At 42.6% G+C, this 25,951-nt stretch overlaps 1 protein-coding gene and 1 long non-coding RNA gene across 3 annotated transcripts in view; one reads left to right on the forward strand and one right to left on the reverse strand.

Annotated features, from left to right (window-relative positions):
- AVIL (advillin) overlaps window positions 1–25,951 on the forward strand; it is a 289,261-nt gene that overhangs the window by 146,533 nt on the left and 116,777 nt on the right. For both annotated transcript variants that reach the window (XM_085600802.1, XM_085600801.1), the window contains exons 7-12: window positions 4,646–4,851; window positions 5,369–5,447; window positions 12,004–12,102; window positions 16,460–16,613; window positions 20,726–20,826; window positions 21,150–21,287. In XM_085600802.1, coding sequence (XP_085456928.1) covers window positions 4,646–4,851; window positions 5,369–5,447; window positions 12,004–12,102; window positions 16,460–16,613; window positions 20,726–20,826; window positions 21,150–21,287 — 777 coding nt within the window. The remainder of the gene's footprint in view (window positions 1–4,645; window positions 4,852–5,368; window positions 5,448–12,003; window positions 12,103–16,459; window positions 16,614–20,725; window positions 20,827–21,149; window positions 21,288–25,951) is intronic.
- LOC146833159 (uncharacterized) overlaps window positions 6,462–25,951 on the reverse strand; it is a 111,349-nt gene continuing 91,859 nt past the window's right edge. The window contains exons 2-5 of the long non-coding RNA XR_014960532.1: window positions 7,267–7,420; window positions 7,110–7,178; window positions 6,944–6,992; window positions 6,462–6,853 (exon numbers count right to left, since the gene is read on the reverse strand). This is a non-coding gene — a long non-coding RNA (uncharacterized LOC146833159). The remainder of the gene's footprint in view (window positions 6,854–6,943; window positions 6,993–7,109; window positions 7,179–7,266; window positions 7,421–25,951) is intronic.

Here is a 25,951-nt window from a genome sequence, read left to right on the forward strand (position 1 = left end):
GAGTACACTCCTTTGTACTGGGTATAAGAGGGATCAGGTCCAGTCCTTCAGAACTCCTCTCAAGTCACATACAGCTGGTCCAGTTCTTTTCTGATCTTCCACATGTCTCTGAAGTGTTCTGAAGTGGGTGCCTGAAGCTGCCACATGTATGCATGGCGTGAGCTAGTGGGTGGTAATGACTGGATATGCCCTAGCCCATAGGGTAAAAATTCCCAGGGTCAACCATACCAAGTTTGGGCATTTTCATGATGACGAAAGTCTTCAGCCACAGCCAAATTGGGTTCTTTTCTTTGGGGGGTGTGTGGAGAGTGTCTTGGAGTAATCCTGGTGTCTTCCCACATCTGCAACTAGAGTCCAGATTGAGACAGTCCCTGAACCCACAGTAAACACAGAGACAGACGTCTGATAGAACAAAAGTAGTTTTTTCAGCAACCAGACAGTGGATATAGAAGAACTGGTTTGGCATCCTGTTTGCCTTCATTTCAAGTTCGCCCCAATGTTATATGTTGAGCCCTGAGACAGAAGTCTAGTAGGCAAAAACAGGGTTCATCAGTAACCAGATAGCAAGTACGCAAGAATTGTGTTGTCATCCTGTTCTCCACCTTTCAAGTGCACCCCAAATTATTATATGTAAACCCAGCAAACCTGTCAAGCAGGATTTGAGACTCAACCAGCATTTGACACTGTAATGTGAAAAAGGATACTCATGGCCCCCACCCTGCTTATATGGTGAGGTTCAGAGGAGTCATCAGGTCAGCCTTTTGTTTGCTCCTGGGAGGCATGCCTCTTCATACCTATTGAAATGGTAATCAGAGGCTGGGGGAAGTTGAGAGCAAATACAAATGAGCCTTTAGGAACTTTAGGCAGAAAAAAGATCACTTTTTAAAAATACTCTTAATTTTTATTAACAGTCTGACCACCATTAAATTGGACTTTTAATAACTAATAAAATAGTTATTTAATTTTTTCCATGCTCGTCCCATTCCCGTGATTCAATATTAGGTTTTTAATCTGTCTTTCTACATAGGCTAGCTATGCCTCCCACAGAGGAAATTAGCTTTTAGTCACTGTAAGGACATGTTAACCTTAAATTTCTACATATCCTACTTTTAAATACAATGCACTGTGCTTTGTGGGTGACAAGGCCTAATTAGGGGTGAGTTTTTAATATTTAAAAGGGAAGTTGGACCTGTCAAAGATGTTTATTTTGACAGGTCGTATTGAATGTTTTTCACTACTACAGTAAGGCTACACTGGTAGGCCTGAACCCCTGTTTGCACTGCCGCTGTAGTGGATGACACAATAGGTGCTGCAGTCCTCTATTGGCATCTAACTTCTAGGCCATGGGTACATTTTGTACCATATACTAGGGATTTATAGGTAACAGTATGGTACAGTTTGTTGGTTTGTGCATATTGAGAGCTCCTCTCCAGTCTCACTTGATATTAATTAATGCAGTTCTGAGAGCCCAATTTTTCAGCTGAATCCTCTTCATCAGTCTCAGCTGCCAAAAACACAAAAAATCATCCTCTTCTGATAGGAATTTTGATAAACTCGAGCTGTATTGTATACATTTATTCTATGTGAAACTCTCATTTTTACAGACTATGGGGCTCATGTATCAAAGTATAGTTTTGCGAGTCCTTAATAGCGTTTTTTTGCAAATCGCTATTAAGGACTCTCAAACTGTTATGTAGGTAGGATTCGCATTTAAAATAGCGATTCCTACACATTCCTTATTAGCGACTCACAAATTACGAGCCGCAAATAAGGAATGGCTTCCCATTCATTTCTACGGGCCAAGAGGCCCATAGGAATGAATGGGAATTGTGTGCGCAATTAGCTAGTACCCAATAGGTACTCGCTAATTGTGCACGCAATTTCAAGGGTGTAAGGGTTCCAAAAAACACCCTGTTGCACCCTTGAAATGTGCATGTGTGCACATGTGGCGCACATACATATGTGTGCCACATGGCACTTTGAAAAAAGTGCTTTTTTCTAGGAAATCACAAATTACCACCAACTTGAAGTTGGTGGTATTTTGCGATTCCTTAAGGCAATATCGTAATTGCCTACTAGCATTGCATTTCGGGAATTGCAAATTGTGATTCTCCAAATGCATGCGCCCTGTGAATTTCAGCGTTTACGATCGCAATTTAGCTTGATACATCTGACCCTATATCTTTGTGGCAAAAAAAACGTCCTCCTACAAGGAAAAGACGGACTCACGTCAGCACTCTGTATGGGCGCATTAGCGCTTTAAAGTATCCCAAAACAAAGTTAAAGGAAAATAAGTGACGCTTTTGTCATTTTGCTTATGTTGACAATTTTAATAAAGTTCTTCAGGAAACTGTTGCTCCTTCATGTTATCAATCTCATGTCGAGCAGACAACTTTAAAGTAACATATGTAATTTCCAGTAACATTGAACTCCCCGATGCATTTCGGGTCTAACCCTTCGTCAGGGGAAATTTCCTACGAAAAAAATGAAAAGAAACGGCTGTATCCAGGAACACAATCAATACAATACGTAAGTGCGAAATCATATTGAAATTACAGTATTGTGATAAATATAACCGTAAACTAACGAACATTCAGCAATGGTAGAAAGTTTCTCACTTATACACATGGTGAACATCAAATTTCATGCTAAAAGATCTGTAACTGAATAATCAGAGAATTCTAGTGCTGTGTTAAAAGTGTAGAAGAATTAAAGTTAATGAAGATACAAAACGAATATTCTAATGCTCGTAAATGCTCTAGGCATGCGACAAAGTGTTGCTTGCCCAATCGCGTAGTCAGGAAATAAGAAAAAGTCTGAGAATTTCATGAAATCGATGAAAAGCATAATTAACAAAGCAGACAAAAGGTAGGCTTCCCCAGAAGTAAAAAGATCGTGGATGTTAGTAGTGAACGAAAAAACATGTAAATGAAAGTGCTTGGAAGAGCGTACCTGTTACCGTGAATCCATCGACATGCATTAAAAAAAATGGTATCTCGCGACCCGGAAGTTATGTACTTTAAACTGGAAATAAACCCAGTTTGTGCCTGGTCGCGTATATGTCAAAAACGAAACAAATAATATTAATAACGAAGTGATTAGACGTGGTCGGTGCCACTGAAGTGAAACCTTGTTTAAAGTGCTACTAATCTTAAAAACAGGAGTACAACCGTTCTCAAATTTTGTATAAAATATAGAACAGCAAGGATGATGAGAAACGCGCATGCGTGTATCCACTTACACTGTTACTTGTTGCTATAGAAACGTGCGTTTACAAGCTAGTTTTGAACAAAGCATCAACAGCAATATTACATGAGTAAATAGAAATGCAACCTCACAGTACGCAGGCGTGCATCTACTGAATAATCTGAGCTGAATCCTGCTGTGATTGAAAAACATGTAAAAAAAAAAAACAATAATAAACACGAAATGACCACAGAAAGCTGAGAAAATAACAGTCTATGAAAGTTTCACCATGTTATAAATAGCAACTAAATTCAAGGCGTTCATTTAACCCCTTGGGGTGCACGGAATCCAGTAAATTAATCCAGAATAATTCTCGTTGGAGTAAAAATTTACGATTGTCTCTTCCATCTTTTTGAATGATGAGTTCTAGAACCGTGTACCTCAATTGGTTGATATTATGTCTAGCTTCCAAAAAATGTGCTGCTACCACAGATTTGGGATTTCTAGTACGGATGTTACTTTTATGTTCATTAAGGCGAACCTTAATTTTCAGTTCGGTTTTACCCATGTATGGTAAACCACATGGGCATTTCAACAAATATACTAAAAAGCTTGAATCACAGGTAGCATTGACACGTAATTGAATTAGTGATCATTTTGAAGGGCCCTTCAAAAGGATCACTAATTCAATGTTGAAATAGTTTAAATGCCCATGTGGTTTACCATACGTGGGTAAAACCGAACGGAAAATTAGGGTTCGCCTTAATGAACATAAAAGTAACATCGATTTGCACCTATATCTTTGTAACCAGTGCTCTCAGTGCAGTTCTTGGAAAACAAGATCTGATAAAAAAAACTTTTAATCTGCACTATAACTACCAGAAAAAAAACCAAATACCATTTTAAATCTAGTGCTCTATTTTTAATTGTTTGCATAACTTCACTCGACTCTCGCAAATCTGTTACAGCCTGGCCATTGCCTGCTGCTCTATGCCCCACTTACATCTTTGATATATCTATAGCACATTATTTCTAGATGCTCTAAAAATCTGTTTTAAAGGGGTGCATGAGATGATTGTCCTTAACATCCACATTACATTTCCTGAAGTGCCAAGAAACAATTAAGTGCCCTCTGCCCTTTGTGATTGCATGTGTAAAATAGAATGCACATAAATTGTGTACAACATTTATCAGTAGGTACTTTCTGATAAAAAAAACTGATATATTACTTAAAGAGGTACGCAATAGATACTTTTGGATCTTTCCAGGTGCAAAAAGATCTTTTTTGCATCACTTTACTAACAATGTTTTTACGTGCTCCACAATGCACTTTCATAGAAGGGCACACTGTACATAGGTATCCAAATAACCAATTTCCAAAATTTCTTAGAAACCCATATTTGCCACAGCGTTCAATTAAAAAAATTTTTTATTTTACAAAATGTGGATTCTCTTGTAGGCGATGCTTCTTGCCAAAGACATCCGTGACAGAGAACGAGGAGGACGTGCGGAAATTGCGGTGGTGGAAGGAGATAAAGAGCAAGCTTACCCAGAGCTAATGAAGTTTCTGATGAATGTGCTTGGTGAGCGGACACATAAGCTAAATCCCCCAACTCCTGACGAGGTGGCAGACCAGCAGCAGAAAGCCAACGTCATGCTCTACCAGTGAGTATGCTGCACTCACACTCTATACTCCTCAACTACCACACCGCTCCTCAACCATAAATGCCATTGAGTGCCGGAGATTTTCAGTTATTTCAGTCAGGGATGTTTAGTACAGTGCTCCAACAAGCACAAAGTCTGGCTTTACTGTATCTAATAAAGTCTTCTTTTTGGATGACATCAAGATCTTAGCCAATAGTCTCAACAAGACCTGGCGGTCTTACCCCTACAGAAGTCTTGCGTCATTCTGTATGCTATTTAAAGACCCGTATATTGATGTTGTGTTGGTCCAGGAAAACACTAAGTGTTGTGAAATTATATTCAATGGAATTATATGCAGCTTGTTAAACATGAGCTGTTAAAGAGCCCAACTTATTTACTTAGTCATGCTTCGTGTCGCGAAAGTGATTTCTTGTCCACCTGTGCTGGGGAAAAACATACATGAAAGGTCACAGAAGACATAGGAATCTAAAATCACAAAGTACTGTCTGTAATATTTTCTTTTGCTTTCTCTTTCCAGCGTATGCGATGCTGGAGGACAAATGCAGGTGACGGAGGTGGCAACTCGGCCTCTGGTCCAGGATATGCTGAACCATGATGTGAGTATCACTTGCAGTTATTAAAGTTCCCCACTGGATAATTGTGCCTAATACTTAAATTGGTCTGGGTTGCTTATGGTTCCTTCTAAAGAGGGCATTGTCTGGCAGTTCAAGAAGGATTCTTCCCATGTGGAGCAGGGCCAGTACTGATTTGTATATGGTGGCCTTTGTCTGGAGCATGGGTACTCGTGAACATTTCCTGAGCAAATGTATGGTCTGTGTTATGACTGAGGACTTCAATGATGCCAGCAGGGTGAGGGTGGGTGTAGGGGAAGCAAAGCATGTACATGGTTTGGACAGAGAGTTGTGGATCACCAATACTCTGGGAGACTTGTACGCAGTGGCGGTTCCTCCATTAGGGCAAAGGAGCTGTGCCCCACCTACTAAGAGCGGCGCACAGCAGTAAATCAAAGTAACTAATAAAATGGCCTCATTACCATTTTATTATGCTGTTTGTGCTGCCGGCGAATGTGAGGGAAGTGCGGGGTGATTCTCTGATTGATTGACATAGCAGGGATGACACCATAAAGTGCGAGAGCACATGTCGGATTTGCTGGCTATCTTGCGAGGGCCAACCCGACATGCACACTTCTAGCTGCACCTATCCAGCTGCTGTGTTAAGCAGCCAGGGGATTGCACATGCCCCAAGTCTCAAAAGGAGCGCTGTGTCAGCCTGCTCCGTCCAATCCTGACACTTCTCTTATCATGCGAGAAGTGCCAGGATTGGTTATGTCCAAGTTGGCGTTAACCGGAAGTTTCTGACCTCGACCTGACAGCAGAGCAGCTTCAGGAGTAAAACCGCCATTGCTTAAAACAGCAATGCATCTGAAGAGAACCAGATGGCCACCGACAAGCTCTGTAGGAACATCAATCAAATGTACAGCAGGAGAACGTTTTCCTAATGTTGCCTCACTTTGACTTGCTTTTCGATTGCTTTCCCTGTAACCTGAGCGAGATGCCCCCTGTAAGAACACATTTTGGGAGACAACAAAATGCGTGTGAGACCTTTCTTTTCGTCGACTTAATCCATCAAATTTATTTATATCAAAAATAGTTCATACACCTTCCGTATTGCAAAATTCAAAAAAAGGTTACACTTCACATCAATGAGACATATTTTGGACAATATATTACACACCATTCAAAAACTCATTCCAAACATTCGAGACACCGAACCATTCTTAACTCCAAACACACTGGTACCACTAGTCATTCATACAACTCAATCAAACTCTCAAAAAAGACATAGACAACTGAATATACTTTTCAAAGACCACAGAGAGAAATTTGTTTTGGTAAGTTAAATCTCTCAAAATTGTTTCTTTTCCCAAATTCAGATTCTTGTGGTCACACCAAAAGGTCTACGCGTTTCGAAACCCCTTAGTTTCGGGGTCTCTCATCAGGACCTGTGAATAACAAAAAACTTTTTTAAGTGACAAGGGGACGACCAACCATTACTCTGCACACCAGCAAACCTTAAAAACTAACTTCATTACCTCTGTCAAGTGAAGAGAAGAAGATCAGCCGATCTTATTCAAAAAGACTCTGGAAAGAAAAAACAAGGAGCTAAACCAAACGGGGATGTAAATTGCGACAACCCTAAAAGTGTTAGAACAGTGATGCTCAGTGTAACATGCTCACAGTCATTCGTCATGAACTTACATGGATTATCCTAGTTGTAGCGCGTCTGTGCTATATGGATGTGGTGTTCACAATGTAATCATTCGTCAACTGTAAAAGAGTGTAAACAATGTTTTCAGTATAGGTACCTGCTCTCCGGGGAGAAATCTTAGTTGGTTAGTGGTTTGAAATTAAGTACCTTGTTGACGTGCGGAGGACATATGGAAATGTCCTACAGTAGCTCCATGTTGCACTAGTCCGGTAAGTGCCAGAATTCAAACTTTCCAGGAAGTGATGAATTACACTGTTTTATGGTCACGTTTCAATCCGTGGAATGGAGAAATCTTTTTTACCTGTAAATATATTAGAACCCGGTTTATGTGGCGGGTAAGTTCAAATTGAATTGCGCGATATTGTCAAAACAAGGCGATGTCAAGAAACGCCGTGCGTATGGAACTAGTTGCAAGCTAGGTAATTTCGTGGAAAACAAAGTGTAACTCCTATCAGTATCGACAGTGAACGTCGTCAAACCTGTGGGTTAATCCTCTGTAACTAAACTACGCCACGCGTATCGAACGTATTGCAAGCTAGGCAATTTAATGAAAAATAATGCGTGATTCCTATTAGCACAAACAGCACAACGTCGTCAAGCCTGTAGGTTAGTCCTCTGTTTCTAATCAGATGCAACAAAACTGTAAGGGTAAGAACAAGGCTTACCTGGTCAAGTTACGTGAAAGTCTGTAACCGCTTGTGGACGCTGTTTCTTGTCACGTGTAGAGACAAGTGATGACGAGGTTTATGTATCATATTGAGTGAAACAAAGAGCGGACTTCTCGTTTTAGAGTCAGGACGCGGAACCTGGTCTAACATGGAGGAAACTAATGAAACTTTATTAGTGTTATTGAACTTCACATGAAGCAAAAAGCTCGATGCTTTTGTAAAAACACGAACTAGATCCTCATAATCAATCCCTAGAAGGGGAAGTGACTTCTTGTTATAAAAAGTCCAGATGATTAAATGCCAAACAAACGTCAGGACAAGGCATAGAGTTTAATAGGTACTTGTGGACTTGTTTTGAGGTTTATAATAGTTGCAGTACTAGCAAATTTTTTGTTAATTCTTATAACGGGTCCAGCTTTACTGCTTTTGGCCTACCTCCAGTCTTGGTTTGGGCCCTGCAAGAACACGGCAAGCCTTTCAGGAGCACACATCTAACATACAGCAGGGGACTGTTTTCCTAATATCACGCACTTTGGCTTGCTTTCAGTTGGTTTAACTGTAACCTGAGCAAGATTTAACAAAGGGAACTCCTGGTGGGTTCAATGAGGTGGTGTGTGCATGATTGCAGGAGTAACGAATGCCCCCGTGTCTCTATAAATTCAATTTATGGCGGATTGTATCATTCTCAGGCCTTGGAGATCATTATATATCGTGGGCATGATGCACGAGTCTTGAAGGATCGATTTCCAGAATTCTTTGGTGCGGGTGTTGTGCTGACTACCACACGATGCCCTGTTTGGTTCGCCAACCGGACACCAACCATGTGCCGCAGGCACCCTCAGTGAGTTCCACACAGCCGGCTTTTTCATGTGAAGCTGCTGGGTACTTTCAACGGGCCGTTCCATGCACTATACACTTCCTTAGCTGAGAGGCTGTGGCCCAACGACCAGAGCTGCCGACTTTAAAGCTAGAGAGCTGGGTGCCAGTCTCGGCGTCGGCTTGGCATCTTGTGATTCTGGGCAAATCTTTTGATCTCCTGTGCTGATAAAAAATTAACCTATCCTTGGCTCAACAATTTTGAAACCGTAAAAATGTGAAAACCAATCAGGTGAGGCTGCACAAGTGTTCCCTGATTTGCTTGCGAGTGCGACTAGCGGGGTTGGTGCTGTATCTTTGGTATTGTGGTGGTGATACACATGTGTTGTTTGAGGTGGTGGCATTGGGTTTGGACGCAGGTTCCATGTTTCATCGTGCTCAGTGCTTGAATTGGACATGTACTGAGTACCTGCACCTCTTTAATTTGAAAGGGGGCATGCAGCACTTCTCAGTGGCAAACAGATAGGGAGTATAAGCTCCTCTTTATTTCAATTTTACGCACTGATTGTGTAATGTTAGTGTTTGTGTAGTGCACGTGGGTCACGTGCAGTGCATAAGCTGCTACGTAGAACTCAGAACCAGGGGTGCTGGGGAAAACTGGGGGCGCTGAGGAAAACCGGGGGCGTTAGGGAAAATCAAAGAAACCAACATACAATAGGTACAGTCTAGAGACACTAATAATGCTGTGATATGCAGTGCCACACATCGGACTTCTAAGTGTATGCGCAGTTTAGGACCTGCCGATGGCAGGCCTCTGTGTGTATTTAGTGGGTGTGGGGAGGACATGTGCCTAGTGGGTGCGGGGAGGACATGTGCTGCTTTCCTCAGTCTGGACACATGTTCCCAACTGAGGGCTGCACTGAAAATAAAGATCCCACCACCGGCCTTCATTTTCTTTCACCTCACCACTTTCCAAGTCCACCAGCCGCTACTGCAACCTTGTGCTAATCAGACTTGATCCTGCTCCAAGAGGAACAGTGCAACTGGAACTATAATGCCAGATCCCCTCCACAAGAAACCCCAAATCAGTTTTGGCCAACTGGGGCCTCATCAGTGAGGTAAGGCTTTAGCGCTATGGCACGTTGAGCACAGGGCCCAAGTTTGCACATATCCATTGCTTAGGCCATTTTTGCCTAGTGTACCACTCCAAAGACTAGCCATATGCAAATCATACTTAGTCCTGCTCCAATAGGAACAGTCCAGCCAAACTGCCAAGGTCTTTTGGTTGAAACAAAGATGAATACCTGCCAAAGAGGGGAGAGGATGTGGTCTCATGGCTAGACAGCCGACTTTAAAGCTGGGAAACCAAGGTTCGAGCCTCGGGGTCGACTCCACATCCTGTAATTCTGAGCAAATCACTTAATCTCCCTGTGCCTACCAAAAAAATGAATGTGTCCTTGTGTAACGTAAAAGGTGCGAAGTAAAGCGCTCCAATCCCTTCGGGTCGAGTTGCAATATAAATCTGCAACAACAAAAAAAGAAGCAGAACATCTCTCACTTAGGAGTTGAACAATTCCAAATGGGGGAGAATTACCTTCCAGAGAGATTGCACCAACTAATAAATGCCAGAATTACTTCCATTAAGTAAAAAAAAAAAATGCCTTACAGTGCCTTGATGCATCTTATAATAGGCTGAGGGATAGCATCTTCCAGAGATGAAGCATGCCAATTATTCCATTACGGAGATTGCCTACTCATGCTCAACGATTGCTTCAATGGTTCTGAATACCCCTCAGACTTTCGAGATACCTCAAGTCACTTGTGGGTACCTTGCAATGACATGTTGCAGCTTTACGTGAATGAGAACGCTCCATGCACGGCTTCTTACCATTAGCAACATCTCATTTGTGATATTGAAATACAAGTGAGACTTTGCATCGTCATTCCCAAATGAAATGAGTTACATCGTCTGTATAGCAGGGAATACACGGGTAAATATAGGTTGTGTTAAAAGAACCAGTCATGTGGTAAAAATATGAGAGAGAGAGAGAGAGAGAGAGAGCGCACAGAATAAATGAACTGGGGATTTTTGTAAGAAACGGAAAACTGTCCTCTTTTGCTAAAGTCTTTCCCTGGTAAAGACGCTTTTTACGAACCAAGATGTCTTTGAGCGAACTTGATTTCAATGAATAAATCAGTCATTACAGCGTGGATGCTCAGAGATCAGTATTTTTTTCGACTGAATCAGTAGCCTTATACAATCTTTGAGGCAAGCTTTTCAATCTTGAAGCAAAGTGATGTCTTTCAGCTTGGAAAGAAGGGTGCTCCAATGAGAGTTTGTAAGTAATTTATTAACCGTATGATTACTTAAAATCTTTACAGTATAAAACACATGACCAACACCCCTCCGCCCTTTCTACCGCCGCCCACACAACCTCCCATCTCTAGAAGTTAAAATACGCCGTGCTTGTATGAGCCACAGTTACTACTTTGTGTCCTTCTTAGCCTACAAGCAGGTTAATGCATTTTAATTACGCTAACCTTACCTTAAAAAGTAGTTAAAATGTAAGTTATTCCCCACTGTGATGGGGATGTACTTCTATTTTTGCTTACCATTGCACAATGTCCTATTAAAGGTTCAATAGTTTAATAAAGTCAGTGGGGGAAGAGGAGTCATTGCCTGAGTACGATGGTTTTTAGGAGTTGTTAAGGGGCCCTTTTGTATATGGGCACCCCACCCCCATTCGTTGTCGTCTTCGGGTGCTCCAATGGAAGTTTGCCAGGAGGAAAAAGTATCTCCTTCTGGAGGTGGTAGAGATCGAGTTGGGCCTGGGAGTCACTGTTGCACGTGTGAACGGAATTGGCTGTGGGGTGGAGTGGGTGGCGAGTGGTAGCAGATGGATTTTGGAAGTTTGTAGGGGGGTGTCTACTTATTCATTTGAATGCAGTTACCAAAACGTCCCATGTGATCATGTTTTATACTGTGATCCATCATGTTTCACATCCTAATGAGATAGTAAGAATGGCAGTAGGTAGATTAAACCTTCTGAATGCGTTCTCCTCTGTGCCAGCCAGCCAATTAATGATAATACCGTTTAAAGGTCAAGAATGTCACCACAGGATGTAGGTTTTTTAAACTTTATTTAGTGTGTGATGAAATCTGTGAACATTTGACCGGCTCAGGTTTCGAACAACGAACACAGTCACAGAAGGTTAAGATTCAAGAGTTTGTAAAGATCATTTTAATGTATTGTTGAGAATCCAGAGATATTCTAAACACAGCAAAGCCCCTTTAAACTGGGTATATTGAGACTCTCTCACAAATCTAATTTACAGCTCGAACTTGTTTTCTGAAATCCAGCTATTCAAACATGGCAACTCACTGTTAATGATTTTTCAGGACTGCTATATACTGGACCAGGGTGGGACCAAAATCTACGTCTGGAAAGGCAAAGGCGCAACAAAAACAGAGAAGCAAACTGCCATGTCGAAAGCATTGGTGAGTGAGACATCGTTTTTCACAGCCCATTAAAACCAACCTCAGGGTTTAAGTGTGTTCTTAGAGGATAGCTCAGTGTGTATTGTTTACTGCTGCAACTCTTTCTAACCTTTAATAGTTACTATCTACAGTTTTTCATTTGATTGGGTTCATACACAAAAGGGAAACACTTAAGAGCTTAAGCACTATGCCATTTGCCAGTCCTCTCTGGAGATCCTGACATAGGAAAATGTATGGTTTACTTGAGGGCGGTGTGCTGTAGTGAAGACACTGTGTTGCTGTGAAGGCAATGTAGTGTAGTGGAGGTAGTGGAGTGGAGTGGGGACTGTTTGACATCTTGTGAGTGAGAGGTATGAACGGAAGGATGGGTGATGTGGGGTAGGAGAATCTGTTGGTCAGTAGAATAATGGGAGTGGTAAAGTAGAAAGACATGACGTCTACTTAACGGGTGTGTAGTGGAGAAGGTTTACTTCAGCGGGACAAACTCTTGTTCAGACAGATATGGAGATGTCTGGTGTGAGGAGTTAACATGATCTAGTAGGAAAGAGTAGCGGTTAGTGGAATATTGAGTGATCTTGTCAAGACCACCGCAGAGGGTGGGAGTGGAATATTGTACGGTACTCTTTAAGGGCAATGTGGATCGCAATTTCACACCCCTTTACAATTTTCATAAATATTAACTTATTATACAGGAAAAGCCATCTCTGCTTCATGTCCTCAAGCAAGGCTAGGTGAATGTGTTTTGTTTTGTACCAAATCCAGACTACTGACAAGGACCTACTCTTTAGTCTGCTAGGACTGTGCACAATAATTAATCTGGCTCCTTTCAGTAAAATGATTAGCGTCTCTGGGGGCAGGTTTATTAAAGTGGACAATGACGGCTGTGTGTTCTGTGTGCTAATACAAATATTATGGAACATTCTATGAGAAATCATTTGCAAGATGCAAAATCAGGTTTCCACAAACAGATGAAAATTATTTCTGTAAAAGTGCTCCATATTTTTATGCTGTTCATTTTCCCTGATCCTTAGTCAAAAAAACTCCCAGTAGTTGACTGCTCATTAAAGGATTAAAACCCACGTGAGGTTTGTGGGGACGATGCTTACCTAAAACAATTTTGTTAGGAACAAGATCCAGTGAAGCAACGTGGCAAAATATATTTTTGTATATTTCTGTGTAAAACTGTACTACAACAAACAAAATGATTACAAGGGAACCAACAACTCGTCTCCACATCAGAGTATCTTACAACTCTGCCTTTATATCACTGAGTCAGGAATTCAGTCAATTTCATGGTGTTTGCTAATTGAAAAATTTGGAGCCGGGTATCTACATCTTTCATTTAGAAGATTCCAAACTAGCTTAAAATCATAACAATCATAAATTCCAGCAGATAGAGTTTATATATGTGTTCACTGCAAACTGGTCCAGGCGTAACTTGAATTAAGCCTGGTTTAGTGGGAGGAATAAGTTCCAAAGTGTAACTAGGTCATTGCTTGGGTTTGTGTTGATGAACTGAAAGCAGCAAACGTGGTACTACAGCATCCTTCCTCTGAAGTCCTCACCCCGGCAGCGAAGCCTGATTAAAGCCGTTGAAGAGCCGCTCCTCGCTAAATCAACTGAAGGGCTGCTCCAGCCATAATTTAGGGTATTCATATGTTCTGCTCGTACGTATTTGGAGAGCTGCTAGCCATAATTCAAACAACCGAAAACACACCAAGACCTGCACTATATCCTATTCAAATATAAACTCCTAAACTACGACGGTAGCGAGGTCCCATCATCGCCAACAAGGAATGATGTAAGGAGACACAAAAAACAGGAGGTGTGGTGGGGGGCAGAGCCTTTTATGCAATTGTACTAAGTGGGATTCGTGTCTGGCTGCAAGCGAGGGAATCGATGAGAAGGTAATGATGGGCAAGAACAGTTAAGACGGAGAATTTGTATTAAAAAGAGCAGATTAATCTTTTAATGCATTTTAAAACATATAAAAAATTGAACAAATGCCATTTATGAACTTAAAGTTATGTTCAATTTCAGGTAGAGCTTTGTTTTAGAGAGTTTCCACAGAAAATACCTTTGTTCATTCAGTGGTGGTTACTTACCCACTCTGACTATCAAAGCCAAAAAGTTATAAGAATTCAAGATCATTGAAATTTGGTTGGTGGTGTCCGGCAAGAACGTTTTGGATAGACAAAGCTAGAGCCACAGTGCTCACCACACCTTACTAGAAATGTTCACATTGCTGCTGTGTGCTACCATCATGCTATGCCTAGGGGCTGCATGTCAGAATATCGTTAGCGAAAATATACTGATAAATATACTAATGCAATATATAGTGTTGTATATATTGTTTACAATAATATCGTCCGTTGGGTGCAGATCTTCTATTAACTCCAATGTGGGATATTTTCTTTAGCAATATTTAGGACACAGTATGTCTATCAAACATTTTTTTAGGTTATGAGTTGTGGTATTTGGCTGCAAGGAGGCTTCTGGAAAAACAAAAAAATGTCATAAATTGGAAACAACAGAGAGCAATACTGGGAGGGAAAAGATAATGCTCGTAGTCAAGTTAGCAGCTCTGTGCTGCTGCAGGTAGGAACATGTGCACACTACTCTTTAATCTACCCCAACCTGGCCTCGCTGCAATATTCCCTGGTTCGACAAGTGTCAAGACAAAGGCTGACAGGTCAGAGTTTTAAAATACAAGTTTAAAGTTAAAACAATAGCGAATATCATAGTCTAAAGGATTTCATGAATTCTGTGATCGCTAAGAGACTTACTAAATTGGCAGTGAGCGGAACTTTAAAGAGTTGCTGACCAGACACAAGTTAGGTGTACCATAACTGTGAACTCCATCTCACGCAGGAAGTCATTACAAGCAAAGAAGCTGAAAGAAAAGTCAGTGTCGCACACATGGCTTCCACCTGAAAGATCAAAACCTGGCTCAGTGGGATAGTTGACATATATGGCTCAGAAAACAGCAGCAAAACCATGTCAGGAAGTAAGCAAAAAGAAGACCAATAAGTGTGAGTATCCGATTCAACAGATGTATTCCCCCAGAAGTACATTACCCAATCACGAACGGTTTTTCAATTCACATGAGATTTGAGACAAGAACATAATAGGGGAAGAGTGCCAGGTAATCAGAGGCGTCCTTATGTGTAGGTAATTTGGGATATCTAGAGACTGTTAGGTCTGACCAACATGCTGGTTTGATGACAGAAGTGGTTTGGTTGTAACACAAGTTCTCCACTCTTTTTTTCTCCCCAATTCTGTTTATTGATAGCACGTTTGGCAAATTACAGCAAATATCAGGACAGCTCTCTGCATAGTATAGTTTTGAACAATGTGGTTTCAAAATAAGTATTGAGCATAAACCAGTCAAAGCCATAATTAGAGAAACAAAAGAGAGTGTAGGGTACATGTGCAGCCTTCAAACTTGGGATAGGAATAATAGCTGGGGAGTCAAGGAGAGGGTGAGAAATGACAAAAGAAAAGTGCCAAAGTACAACGTCTCGAGTGCGCTATGATTCACGGATGACAGATATACAGAGCCAGTGCCCTCATGTCTCGGGCACGCAACAGAGGTTAGCATATCATGCTAGCGAGCGTGTGTAATGCCGCTCAAGGATGTCATGTTTGCTGCTCTGGTACCTGCCAGGCATGCCACGGAGGGAGGGCGAGAGAGAGGCCAGTGGGTTATTATAGGCGAGATGTGTGATCGGGTAGTCGTGCGTACAGGGGGTGGGCAAGAGCAGAGTATGTGTTGGGCTGCAGGAAGGCCGACAAGCTATAATGTGGATGGAGTGCTGGCATGGTCATCCAATCGTCATGTATTCCTGTGTCATGAGTGTGAATGTAGCGCCTCGCACTCAGGGCGGCAGGCCGTCGGACTTGTCTTCAACCACTAGTAGGTTGGTTTCCCAGCATTCGTCCCAGTGCGAGAGTTGCCCCTCATTCTGAGTAGTCTGAGAGTATGTGCCTCGGCTCTGGTCCATGTCAGCAGCACATGAAGCTCTCCTCGGTCTCCGGGGACGCTGGGGAGTTCCAAGCCATGGCCATGTTGCACCTAAAGAGGACAAAAGCCAGGTCAATAAAGCAGTGTAGATGCTTGTCGCCTTTCGTCTGGGGTAGCAATCCTAGTAGGCAGGATTCGGGGTGGGGGTGACAAGTTCTCCACGCTTACTGTTACTTTTGCCAAATGCCCCAACCTATTTACGTGCATCTTCGTTGAGTCCTGCGTAAATCAGAAAAATACTATAAAAGCGAAATGCTACACAAATGTGCCACTGTTTCTGTCATTAAGGTAAAGTGCTCAGGATTGCATTAAAGGATGCTCCTCTTTCTGCAGGAATTTATAAATATGAAGTCGTACCCACGGAGTACCAATGTGGAGACTGTAAACGATGGTGCAGAATCAGCCATGTTTAAGCAACTTTTCCAGAAGTGGTCAACAAAAGACCAGACAGCGGGAATGGGAAAATCCTATAGCATGGGTAAAATTGGTAAGTGATTTCATGATTCAGTGTAGGTATTCCAAGGTGCTGTTTGTAGTAAGCAAGGTCTGCAGATGACTTGTGTTCACGGCTGTCCAGGTTATTTTGTTTTGCTGGCTGATGTATTCCAGCTTCTGTGTCTCGCTGTCCAGTTGTGTCTCTGCCCTTGTTTCTCGGTCTTCCTTTGCCACTTAATGTGTATTCTCGAGGCTGTGCCCACATATGAACACCTCTATTGGCACAATTTCTCGATGTACTCCTCTTTCCCATTGTTGCGGTCCCGGGTACAACTATGTCCCCTTTTTTCACATTATCTCACATGTCCTCATGACCTCATGACTTTCTGTTGCTGTGCCTCTTGCCCAAGGCTATATTTGTCTGTGCATTGTTGTGAGAAGTTGGCCTGGTATATGATGTTCACTAGTTAAAGTGACCACCTTGTACCATGCCAAGCAACCCTTATGGTGTGGTTGTAAGTCAACCTTTTCGGACTAGCTGCCCTAGTGGTAGCGTAGGCTAAGCAGTCTTTGAGGCTAAACTCGTTAAAGCGTGTTAAGCAGGCTGTTTTACCATATGTAACCCCCCTTTATACCAATGAAAGGACACCACACAGATATATATTCAAAATATATATGTATTTATTACTCAAAGTATCCCCTAGACTCTTTATGAGCACAGGAGCTCAAATCGTTAAACAAGAAAGTATTACAATATACAGAAGTTGCACTTTATATGGATAGGCCCTGGTGGCCGCTCGAACCATATACTAAAATAGTGGTACAAGCACCACGAACAGGAAAGGGAAAAGGCCTAGGGCCTCTAGAATCGCTGGGCCTACAAGGAGCTAACTTCAGTTAGTGATCAGGAGGTCCACGGGTCGTGTGTGCAGTGAGGAAAGTTACACGCGGGCTCCCATAGGTTTTCAATGGGTGCGTAAAAGTTCAAAAGTTACTGCTAAAAGGGTCTTCTGGTTGAACTACGAAATCAAGACTTCAGATCTAAACATTAGAGATGTCACTCTACACTTGTGCACCGGAGTGCTAGCTTTACCTCACCCACAGGAAGCGGGTGCATAGGTCTCGAAGTGCGTCGGGTTTCGTCTATCTGTTCAATGGAGCCTGGTGACAAAGATGCTGCAGGCGGCCGGTCCAGAAGAGATGCGGTGGATCCAAGGGTGGATCGGAGTTGTAGAAGACCTGTAAGCAGAGGGGACAGTGTTCACAGTCACTAGCCAGTGACCAGCGTGGCACCAGGTAGGTACCAGGCGATGTCGGGTGCAAACAGGTGAAGAGGTGTAGCTTGTCTCTGCAGCCACGTGGTCCCTGAAGGTTGACAACGTCCAGGAGTCGGTTCACGAGCTGTCCCACGCAGGCTCTCGCTGTCGGCGGTGTCAGCGACTCAAAAGAAGAAAACAAGCCTTGGCAAAAGCAGGAGTCGCAGGAATTGAAGAAAGCGGTTTACTCGGACCAGCAAGGTCAGAGGGGCTGCTCCTTTGGAGGGAAGCAGGGGCCAGTCTGGAGCAACCAGACCAGTGTCGTATTTTTCAAAGATGGTCGCCAAGATGGCCACTAGCCAACGGGCCAGGGTCCGGTTAGGCGCGTTGAGTTGCAAAGTGCAGAAGGGCCCCACGCAGATCGTGGAGATGCTGGAGGGCTCACCTTTGGTGCAGATGCTGCTCGGATGTTGGGCTTCTCAGGACCCAAAGCACAACTCGGAGGGAGCCTCTGTTGTCGCGCTTGCAGCTTGTCGAGTGTCTTTCAAGATGGCTGGCTCCACGTGTCTCGGTGCCTCCACGGGTTCCTTCTTTGCAGGGACTCTGGATCGGGCTGTGAGAGGTCTGGAGGTCCAGTTCTTGTCGGTCTCTGGGCTCGGGCTCAGGCGGGAGGCGGCGGCAAAGCAGATGTCAATTCGCTGGTTGGTGCTTGCGTTAGCAAGATGGTCACTCCCTGACCATAGGGGAGAATTACTTCAGTCTTCTGTGCAGCAGAACGTCGAAGTTCCCGTCTTCTTCTTAGTGTTAAGTTGATTCCAGGATGTCTGAAGTCTTAGGACACAGCTCCTACCTTTAAGCAGATTCTAGGGGCCGGACTACCTGCTAGGTCCCTCCCTAAGGGTGGGACCAGGAAGGTGGTGGTTACACCCCCAATCATTTGTCCAGCTCGCCCCAAGTCCGGGGCTGGTGTGCCCCAGGACCGGTTTGAACTGGCATATGCACCGAGGCTCCTTGTGAGCCTCAGGCATGTCTTATTCCACTCAAGCCCTACCTGACCAATACACAAAATCCTGTCTGGGGTGGTGCTCGCACCTCCCCTGGCAGGAAACCCTTTGTCCACGTCTCCCAAGCTGGAAGGACTCCCAGCAGCAGGAGGGCAGACTTGTGTCGGTGGTGGCAGCGTCCATTTTGTGGAGCTGAGGCTATGTCTGATTTTACCCGGGTTTCAGGATCTGTACATGTCGTGTCCCTCTAGAAGGGTGGAATGCTAACCCCGTCGCCAGAACTGGCGAGGGGTTAGTATTCCAATTCGTATGACACCTTACTCGACACGTTTTGATAAAGCCAAACCAAAGATAGCATTTAACCGCGAGGTTCATAATGCACTTAAGAGTATATGGTATGGCGATATCTGGAAACGGTAGAAGGAAGTTGTTCCGACCACTGCAGACAGGCTCAGCTCATGCCAGAGCACCATCTCACATGAAACCAAGCACTCTGCCTTCAGGATTGTTAAGGCCTGCCATAGGAGTGACTTATAGGTTAATATGTGTCCCATTTAAGGTTAGGTATAGGTATACTACACCTAAGTAAGAGGTGGTTACACCAACCTACCCCAGCTGAGTGATCAGCCAGTTGTGTCAAATTGTTAGGCCAGGCCAGGGGTGGCACAATACATGCTTCAGCCCCTGGTAGGCCTTAGATACACCAATGCCCTAGGTATCTAGTGTACACTGGTACAGGGGCTCACAGGGTGATCCAACCAATTGGGTATGTACCTATGGTACATGGTGTCCATTTTAAAGAGAGAACAGCCAGGCTGAGATCCTGAATGGCAGGATCTCAGGCCAACTAAGTCGAAAAACCAGCTAGACACTAGGCAAAAAGTTGGGGGTAACCATAGTCAGATATCCACCTTCCTACAATTGTTCATGTCTCCTTGCGCCTGTGTTCATGTTTTCTCCTCACTGTTAGCATCCAGATATTTCTGCCAGAGACCATATTTTATTATCCCAGTATCTGTTTCCATGTCTAGGCTTCCACCTCCTCGTGTCTTTTTATTTGTCCTTGTTACAAATTGTAGTAATTACGCAAACGCTAGAAGTTGATTGAAGTAGTTTAGTGTCCAGGCTACAGGGTAGACGAGTCCTCCACAGACTCCTCCCAACAACTCCAACCACCAAACCACTTTAAACACAAACATTCCTCTCGTAACATAACATCATAGTAACATAGGAATTCCAGGCTTAGAATGGCCAGGAACAAACCCACAAATTCCACTCCTAGAGTGCTACACACATCTCCCATGATCCCCTGTACACATCGCTTGATGCACTGTTTATTGTCTTCATTTACCCAGTATCAGTGTTGTCATTTTCCCAGAGTCTGTGTCTCCATTTTCGGGCATCCAAGTCTACACTGTCCTAATAGCAAGGTGTACAGTTTCTGTGCCTCCATTTTACATATATCGATACACCGAGTGTCTTTGTGAGCATCAGCTCAATGTTGGAGTATACATTTTCCAATAAGCTGACGACGCATAGTCACATGCAGGGCACATCAAATGCTGGTCGCTGGTGCTTTTGCAGGTATGCCTGAAATTGCAGGAGCCAGTGTAGCTGTTTGTGCTGATTTTGAGAAATATGTTGGATCAAGTACTTGCAGTTCTTGGTGCCAGAGACAATGTCAATGCAGTAACTAGTGTGGGTGCCTGTAGTGGTGCCCATAAAAGTTTCGGTTTAGTTTCTGAGGCTGCTGCCACAGCAGTATGCATTTTATAAAACACAAATAATATACAGATACACCAACTCAGGTTGGGTAACACCAACCCTCAAAGAAAGGTTTCTTTGATACATACTCTTGTGATGGTAATGTTCCTCACTTACAATTCAGTGATACTTTCTTTCAGCCAAAGTGAGCCAAGATAAGTTTGATGCCTCTCTTATGCACGCCAAACCCGAATTAGCAGCCCAAGAAAGGATGGTAGATGACGGGAGTGGAAAATTAGAGGTAAGATTATCAGCAGCCACTAGTCAGTCAAGTGCATACACTTGTGCATGTTGTTGGAAGAGATCAAAATGTGCCACATAGATTAGACCTGTAATCTGTCAGGTCAACAAATATATTAGAAACAATAAATTTCATGGAAAGTAGGGACAGGTCCTGAGAATCACAATGGATCAGTTGGAACTTTTTAACTGATGGTGCTGGTAGCTTGGATTCTGAAAAACAGGTTTCTGGTTGGGTCTGATGATTGTGAATGTTGTTGTGGAACCCAATGGTACTAACCTTGATATTTGGTAACCCTTTTCTAACCTGCATTTCTTTTCTAGGTCTGGCGAATCGAAGATCTAGAGTTGGTGCCCGTAGAACATGAGTGGTACGGCTTCTTTTATGGAGGAGATTGTTACTTGGTTCTCTACACGTATGAGGTGAACCGGAAACCCCATTATATCCTCTACATCTGGCAGGTGAGAAGAGGAGCTAAGTTTTCTTTCAGTCTATGGATTTGGTATTGGAGCAAACAAAATTGAGATGACTCCCTTCACATGTTATAGCCCATAACTTAAGCTTACCATTTGGCACTGTGGAGACTAGTTTAGGCTTACTATACATACCTAAAATGTGGCGAAAAAGGTTTAAAATTTAATAAACACATTGGGAGTATCTAACTCCAGTTAATGAAAGGTGCTTTTAGACACTGTTACATCCTTAACTGGTCAAAGCAACCATCCAGGGAAAATAGACATTCATATATTGATCTCTTGATCAGTATTATTTTTTGCCACTGTTGTTTGTAGACCTCACTAGCCTTACTGGTTGCTGTACAAATGACTCTCTGTCATTTCTAATAATCAAAATAGCAGCCATATTACCTTCTGTAAGCACCAGCATCCACAGCCTTGCAAAGGCACAGTAATGTAACAGGTTCAAGCAAGACCTAACTCAACTTGTTCTGTTCAAATAATTTTTATTAGTTATTTGCATATTCAAACGTAATATATAGTATGTTAGACAAACAAAGAAATAATCTGTGCATTAAAATTAAGTCTGTATTGCAAACAATATTGTAATAGAGCTGAATGAGCACAAATGGAACAGGAATAAAGGCAAAAGAGAGAGGGGAGAGAATCTTTTGTAGGTGGTAGGGAAGCTAAAGCAAGGGAAGCGAAAGGCTGTTTACAGGCACATCATGTAAATTACATCTTTACATCGCACAGTTGGAAATAGCAGGGAGCAGTTAATTTCTCAAATAAACGAGTACGAGTATTCCAGGGTGGTTTGAATGATAGACTAGTTGCACATACCTCTATTTGGAGAACTCCAGGGTGTAAGTTGTTCGGAGCCATCATCCGGTCCTCTAAGGAATGAGCGCCATTTTCACCACTTATGGAAGGAGACAATACTAGAGTTCTTCCAATTGGAGAGAATCAGCTAATATTAACATTAAATCTAAGAGATTCTTATCTGTTTTCCTAGATAGTCGTGGGTCAAGTAAATCGAGTAATATGTAAAATAATTCAGGTGAGGGGGTAATGCCCAAAGTATTTTCAGTGACATCAAAAATGCTCTTCTAATACTTTTGCAGTGTGGGGCAGTAGAAGAGCATGTGTGGAAGGTCCCCCTTGTGCTCACCACAGTTCCAGCAGTTAGGGTCTTGTCATAGTTTGAACCTTAAATGCGCTCTGATTTTCAACCAGAGTGTGCCTTAAGGTTTTGACACCAGATAAAGCCCCCAAAAACACCCTCCACTATTGTGGCACAGGATTGGGGAACATAAAAAAGGAAGTGCCAGAGTTCAGTGCATCTTGCAAATCAGTGTCTCATTCCTACACCCAAGGAGTGTGATTGAGAAGCAGTTGTGTAGTCAACTTCACATGAGCTGCATATTGTTAGCATGCATTTCTAACTGTAAAGTTGTCCTTGGCTTTTTCATCACTTCCATCATTATGGAATGAAAGTATGAGGATTTCCTTCATGCAGCCCCTTAGCTCCAACCACCTGAAACCCAAAAGCAGGCCCTCACTGTCCTTATGAGAGATTTTGGCCTGGCATAGTCAACTCTTTACCAAGACATCTTCACCACATTCCAACAAGATCACCAATATCTATCATTAACTTTAAATTCTCTCCACGGAATCATGCAAATCTATTTGGACCTATTGGTTAGGGACTTTGTACTCTATTTCACCAATAAAGTCACCCCTGTTTGGAATACCCTGATCATCCTCCTCCATCTTGCTACTCACCTCATACCTCCTATTGTTTCCCTCCTTTCCCCAATCCTCTCAGGCAAGCTCATTAACATACTCTGTTCTACTTACTCTCCTCAGTGCTCTCTCTTGCATCAATCGTCATTCTCCTCTAGCACACTGTACTGCATTTCACAGCTCTTAAACCTGTCCTCAGTGATTTGGTTATTCCTTTGCTGAATAAGCCAATGGGTGACTCTCCTCCAATTCTAACTTCATCACGACTACCAATGCATTCTTTTACAAAATGCTTGAACAACTGGTATTCATCCGATTCACCCTTTAGTCCACAGCCACAACCTATTCAGCACATACAATCTGTTTGTCGGTTACACTCCATCAATACTACTCAGGCAAGTCTTTCTTTGTGCTCGTAACCTTCCCTTCCCACACAACTACAAGTCGGCATTGTGAGGGCTCAGTTTTCAGCAAGCTCCTTTCTTCCCTCCACAACATTAGTCCGTCCTTGTTTCCGGTTTGTCAATGGCTGAGATAATATTCTCCTATCGCCAATCAAAAATATCAAAATAGCTCACGGCCACACCAACATATTCCTCATATTTAAATAAACCACTTCAGAAATTCTCATCGTTCCTGCATCCCCAACCTATGCTACTATATCCCAAGATGCGGGTTTATTAACGCTCGCTCGCTCACTTGTGAAGAACGCAGAGGGTATACGCTTTTTATCATCGACCACTGGTTTGGGGTGCTATTTGTTACAGAGACTTGGACAACACCTGATTCTAATCCTCAAGGAAGCATGTCTTGATGGTTACAATATAGTACAACTTCCACGCCTTTCATGGTGGGGGGCAATTTTTAATAAAAACATATTTAACTTAAAAACATTATTAGATACAGAAATACCACCAGGCCAGACTCTTAGCCTTTACATTAAGTATTTCAGCCTCACTCTCTATTGCCAGATTAATATGCTACTACCCCACTGCGCCTTTTGTGGGTTTTGTACAAGCATTTGTGGATTTTGTGTCACCTTCAATTACATTTCACACTGCATTTGTTGTATCAGGCGATTTTAACATTTGGGCAGATGCTTCTAATACTTTGGTTACCTCAGATCTGTTGAATTCTTTGGTGGAAATGGGTCTTCAGCAGATTGTTACTGGTCTTACTCATGGACATGGACATGCACTGTATTTAATCTTTGCCCCATCCGAATTGATTGAGTTGAAGGAGGTGTGTCCTCAACGTTGGTGTGACCACTCACTTATCACTTTTCTTCTGTGTTTAGCATATATTTCCTCCTCCAGGGGCCTGAGTAAGAAAAAGAACTCTGCTGACCCTATGCGGTTCTGGTCTAAATTTTCTTCAGAGACCATCGGGTAACATTTTTTATCTTCCTCTCCTCTTTCTATGATGGACTCGGTATTGTCGGAATTTGATAACTACCAGACGTGGATAGCCAGTGCTCTTGATATAATTTTTCCTTTAAAACAGGACCGCCCTCTGCCCCTTAATTTCACAATGAGTTGCAAAGCTGCAAAGGGCAAATGCAAGAAAATTGAAAGAGCATGGCTCTCTAATGGTTTGATGAAAATAAAAACTGATTATAAGCTGGCTTTAATGGCTAATAAAAACAGACTAAAACAGCTGAGGCAGAATACTACTCAAAGGAAATCCTATCAGCCCCCAATGCTGCCAGGACCATCTTTACTATCACATGCACTCTTGTCAAATTCCTTGTGTATACCACATCAGTTTACTCATACACACTCACTTTGTTATGATTTGGCAGTCTTTTAGCATAATATAGCACATACTACTCAATCACTTACGTCACATTTACTGATAACTATTTCTTCAGCATCTGATGTGGTTCGATCTCTCTGAATACATGCTCCTCATCAGCACTACTAGAGGTTCTGAGTCAGCTACCAGTTAGCAAGGTTCCTAATGTTGTTAACTCTAATACATCTGGATCATCGCAGGACTCACTAGCTCCCAGAGTATGAAAGTTGCTATCTGACTACCTTGCCTCACCTTTAGAAGAAATATGTAATTATTCTTTGGAGACAGCCATAGTGCCCCAAGAGTGGAAAAAGGCATTAATGCTCCCCCTTAAAATCAGCCTACAGCTGACCTGTCAGTGCTCAACAATTATAGACATATCTCCCTTCTACCCTTTCCTAATTTCATTCTAGAGAATTATGTGAACAAAAGAGTCTCTGGATTTCTGGAGGGGCATGCCTTAAGGGTCAGTAGGAAGTCTTGGTACTACTTGACTTGTCCTCTGCAACCACGCCCGCCATGACATCCCAATTGCAAGGTTTTACTGAGATATGTGTCAAGGGAAGAGCTTTGCAGTGGCTGGCATCATTTCTGGAGGGAAGGATGCAAGAAATTCATCTTCCCACGTTTCTTTCTTCCTATAGAGCATTTGGGCAGAGAATTCCTCGGGACTTCTCCTTGAGCTCAACATTATTTCATGTGTATCTAAGACCCTTGGCCAAGCTAATCATATTTCATGGTATAAAGTTTGTAAATTATGCAGATGATACACAATTAATTCTTTCTCTGGACTATGCTCACACTCCCCTGTGGTTTCTTTTTATGATTGCATTTGCAATATTTCACAAGGCTGAGGTCAATAGTTGTTTCTTGGGGACTTCTCTTTGTCCTTCTACAGTTCGGATTATTTCAACATCTGTTCAAAATGTGGGAGCATTCATGGATAATGATTTATCAGTCTCCAGTCATGTTAATGGACTTTTCTCCAATTGCTTTGATCTTCACAAAAGATTACCTTTGCTGCCATCTCTTTTTTGCCCTTATGTGTTTCAAAACATCATTCTGAGCCGGGTGGATTATAGCAATGCACTGCTTTTAGACGTACAAGACTACATCTTGTTCAGCGCCTG

This window comes from Triturus cristatus, chromosome 4_2, assembly GCF_964204655.1.
Source record: "Triturus cristatus chromosome 4_2, aTriCri1.1, whole genome shotgun sequence".
Classification (NCBI taxonomy): domain Eukaryota; kingdom Metazoa; phylum Chordata; class Amphibia; order Caudata; family Salamandridae; genus Triturus; species Triturus cristatus.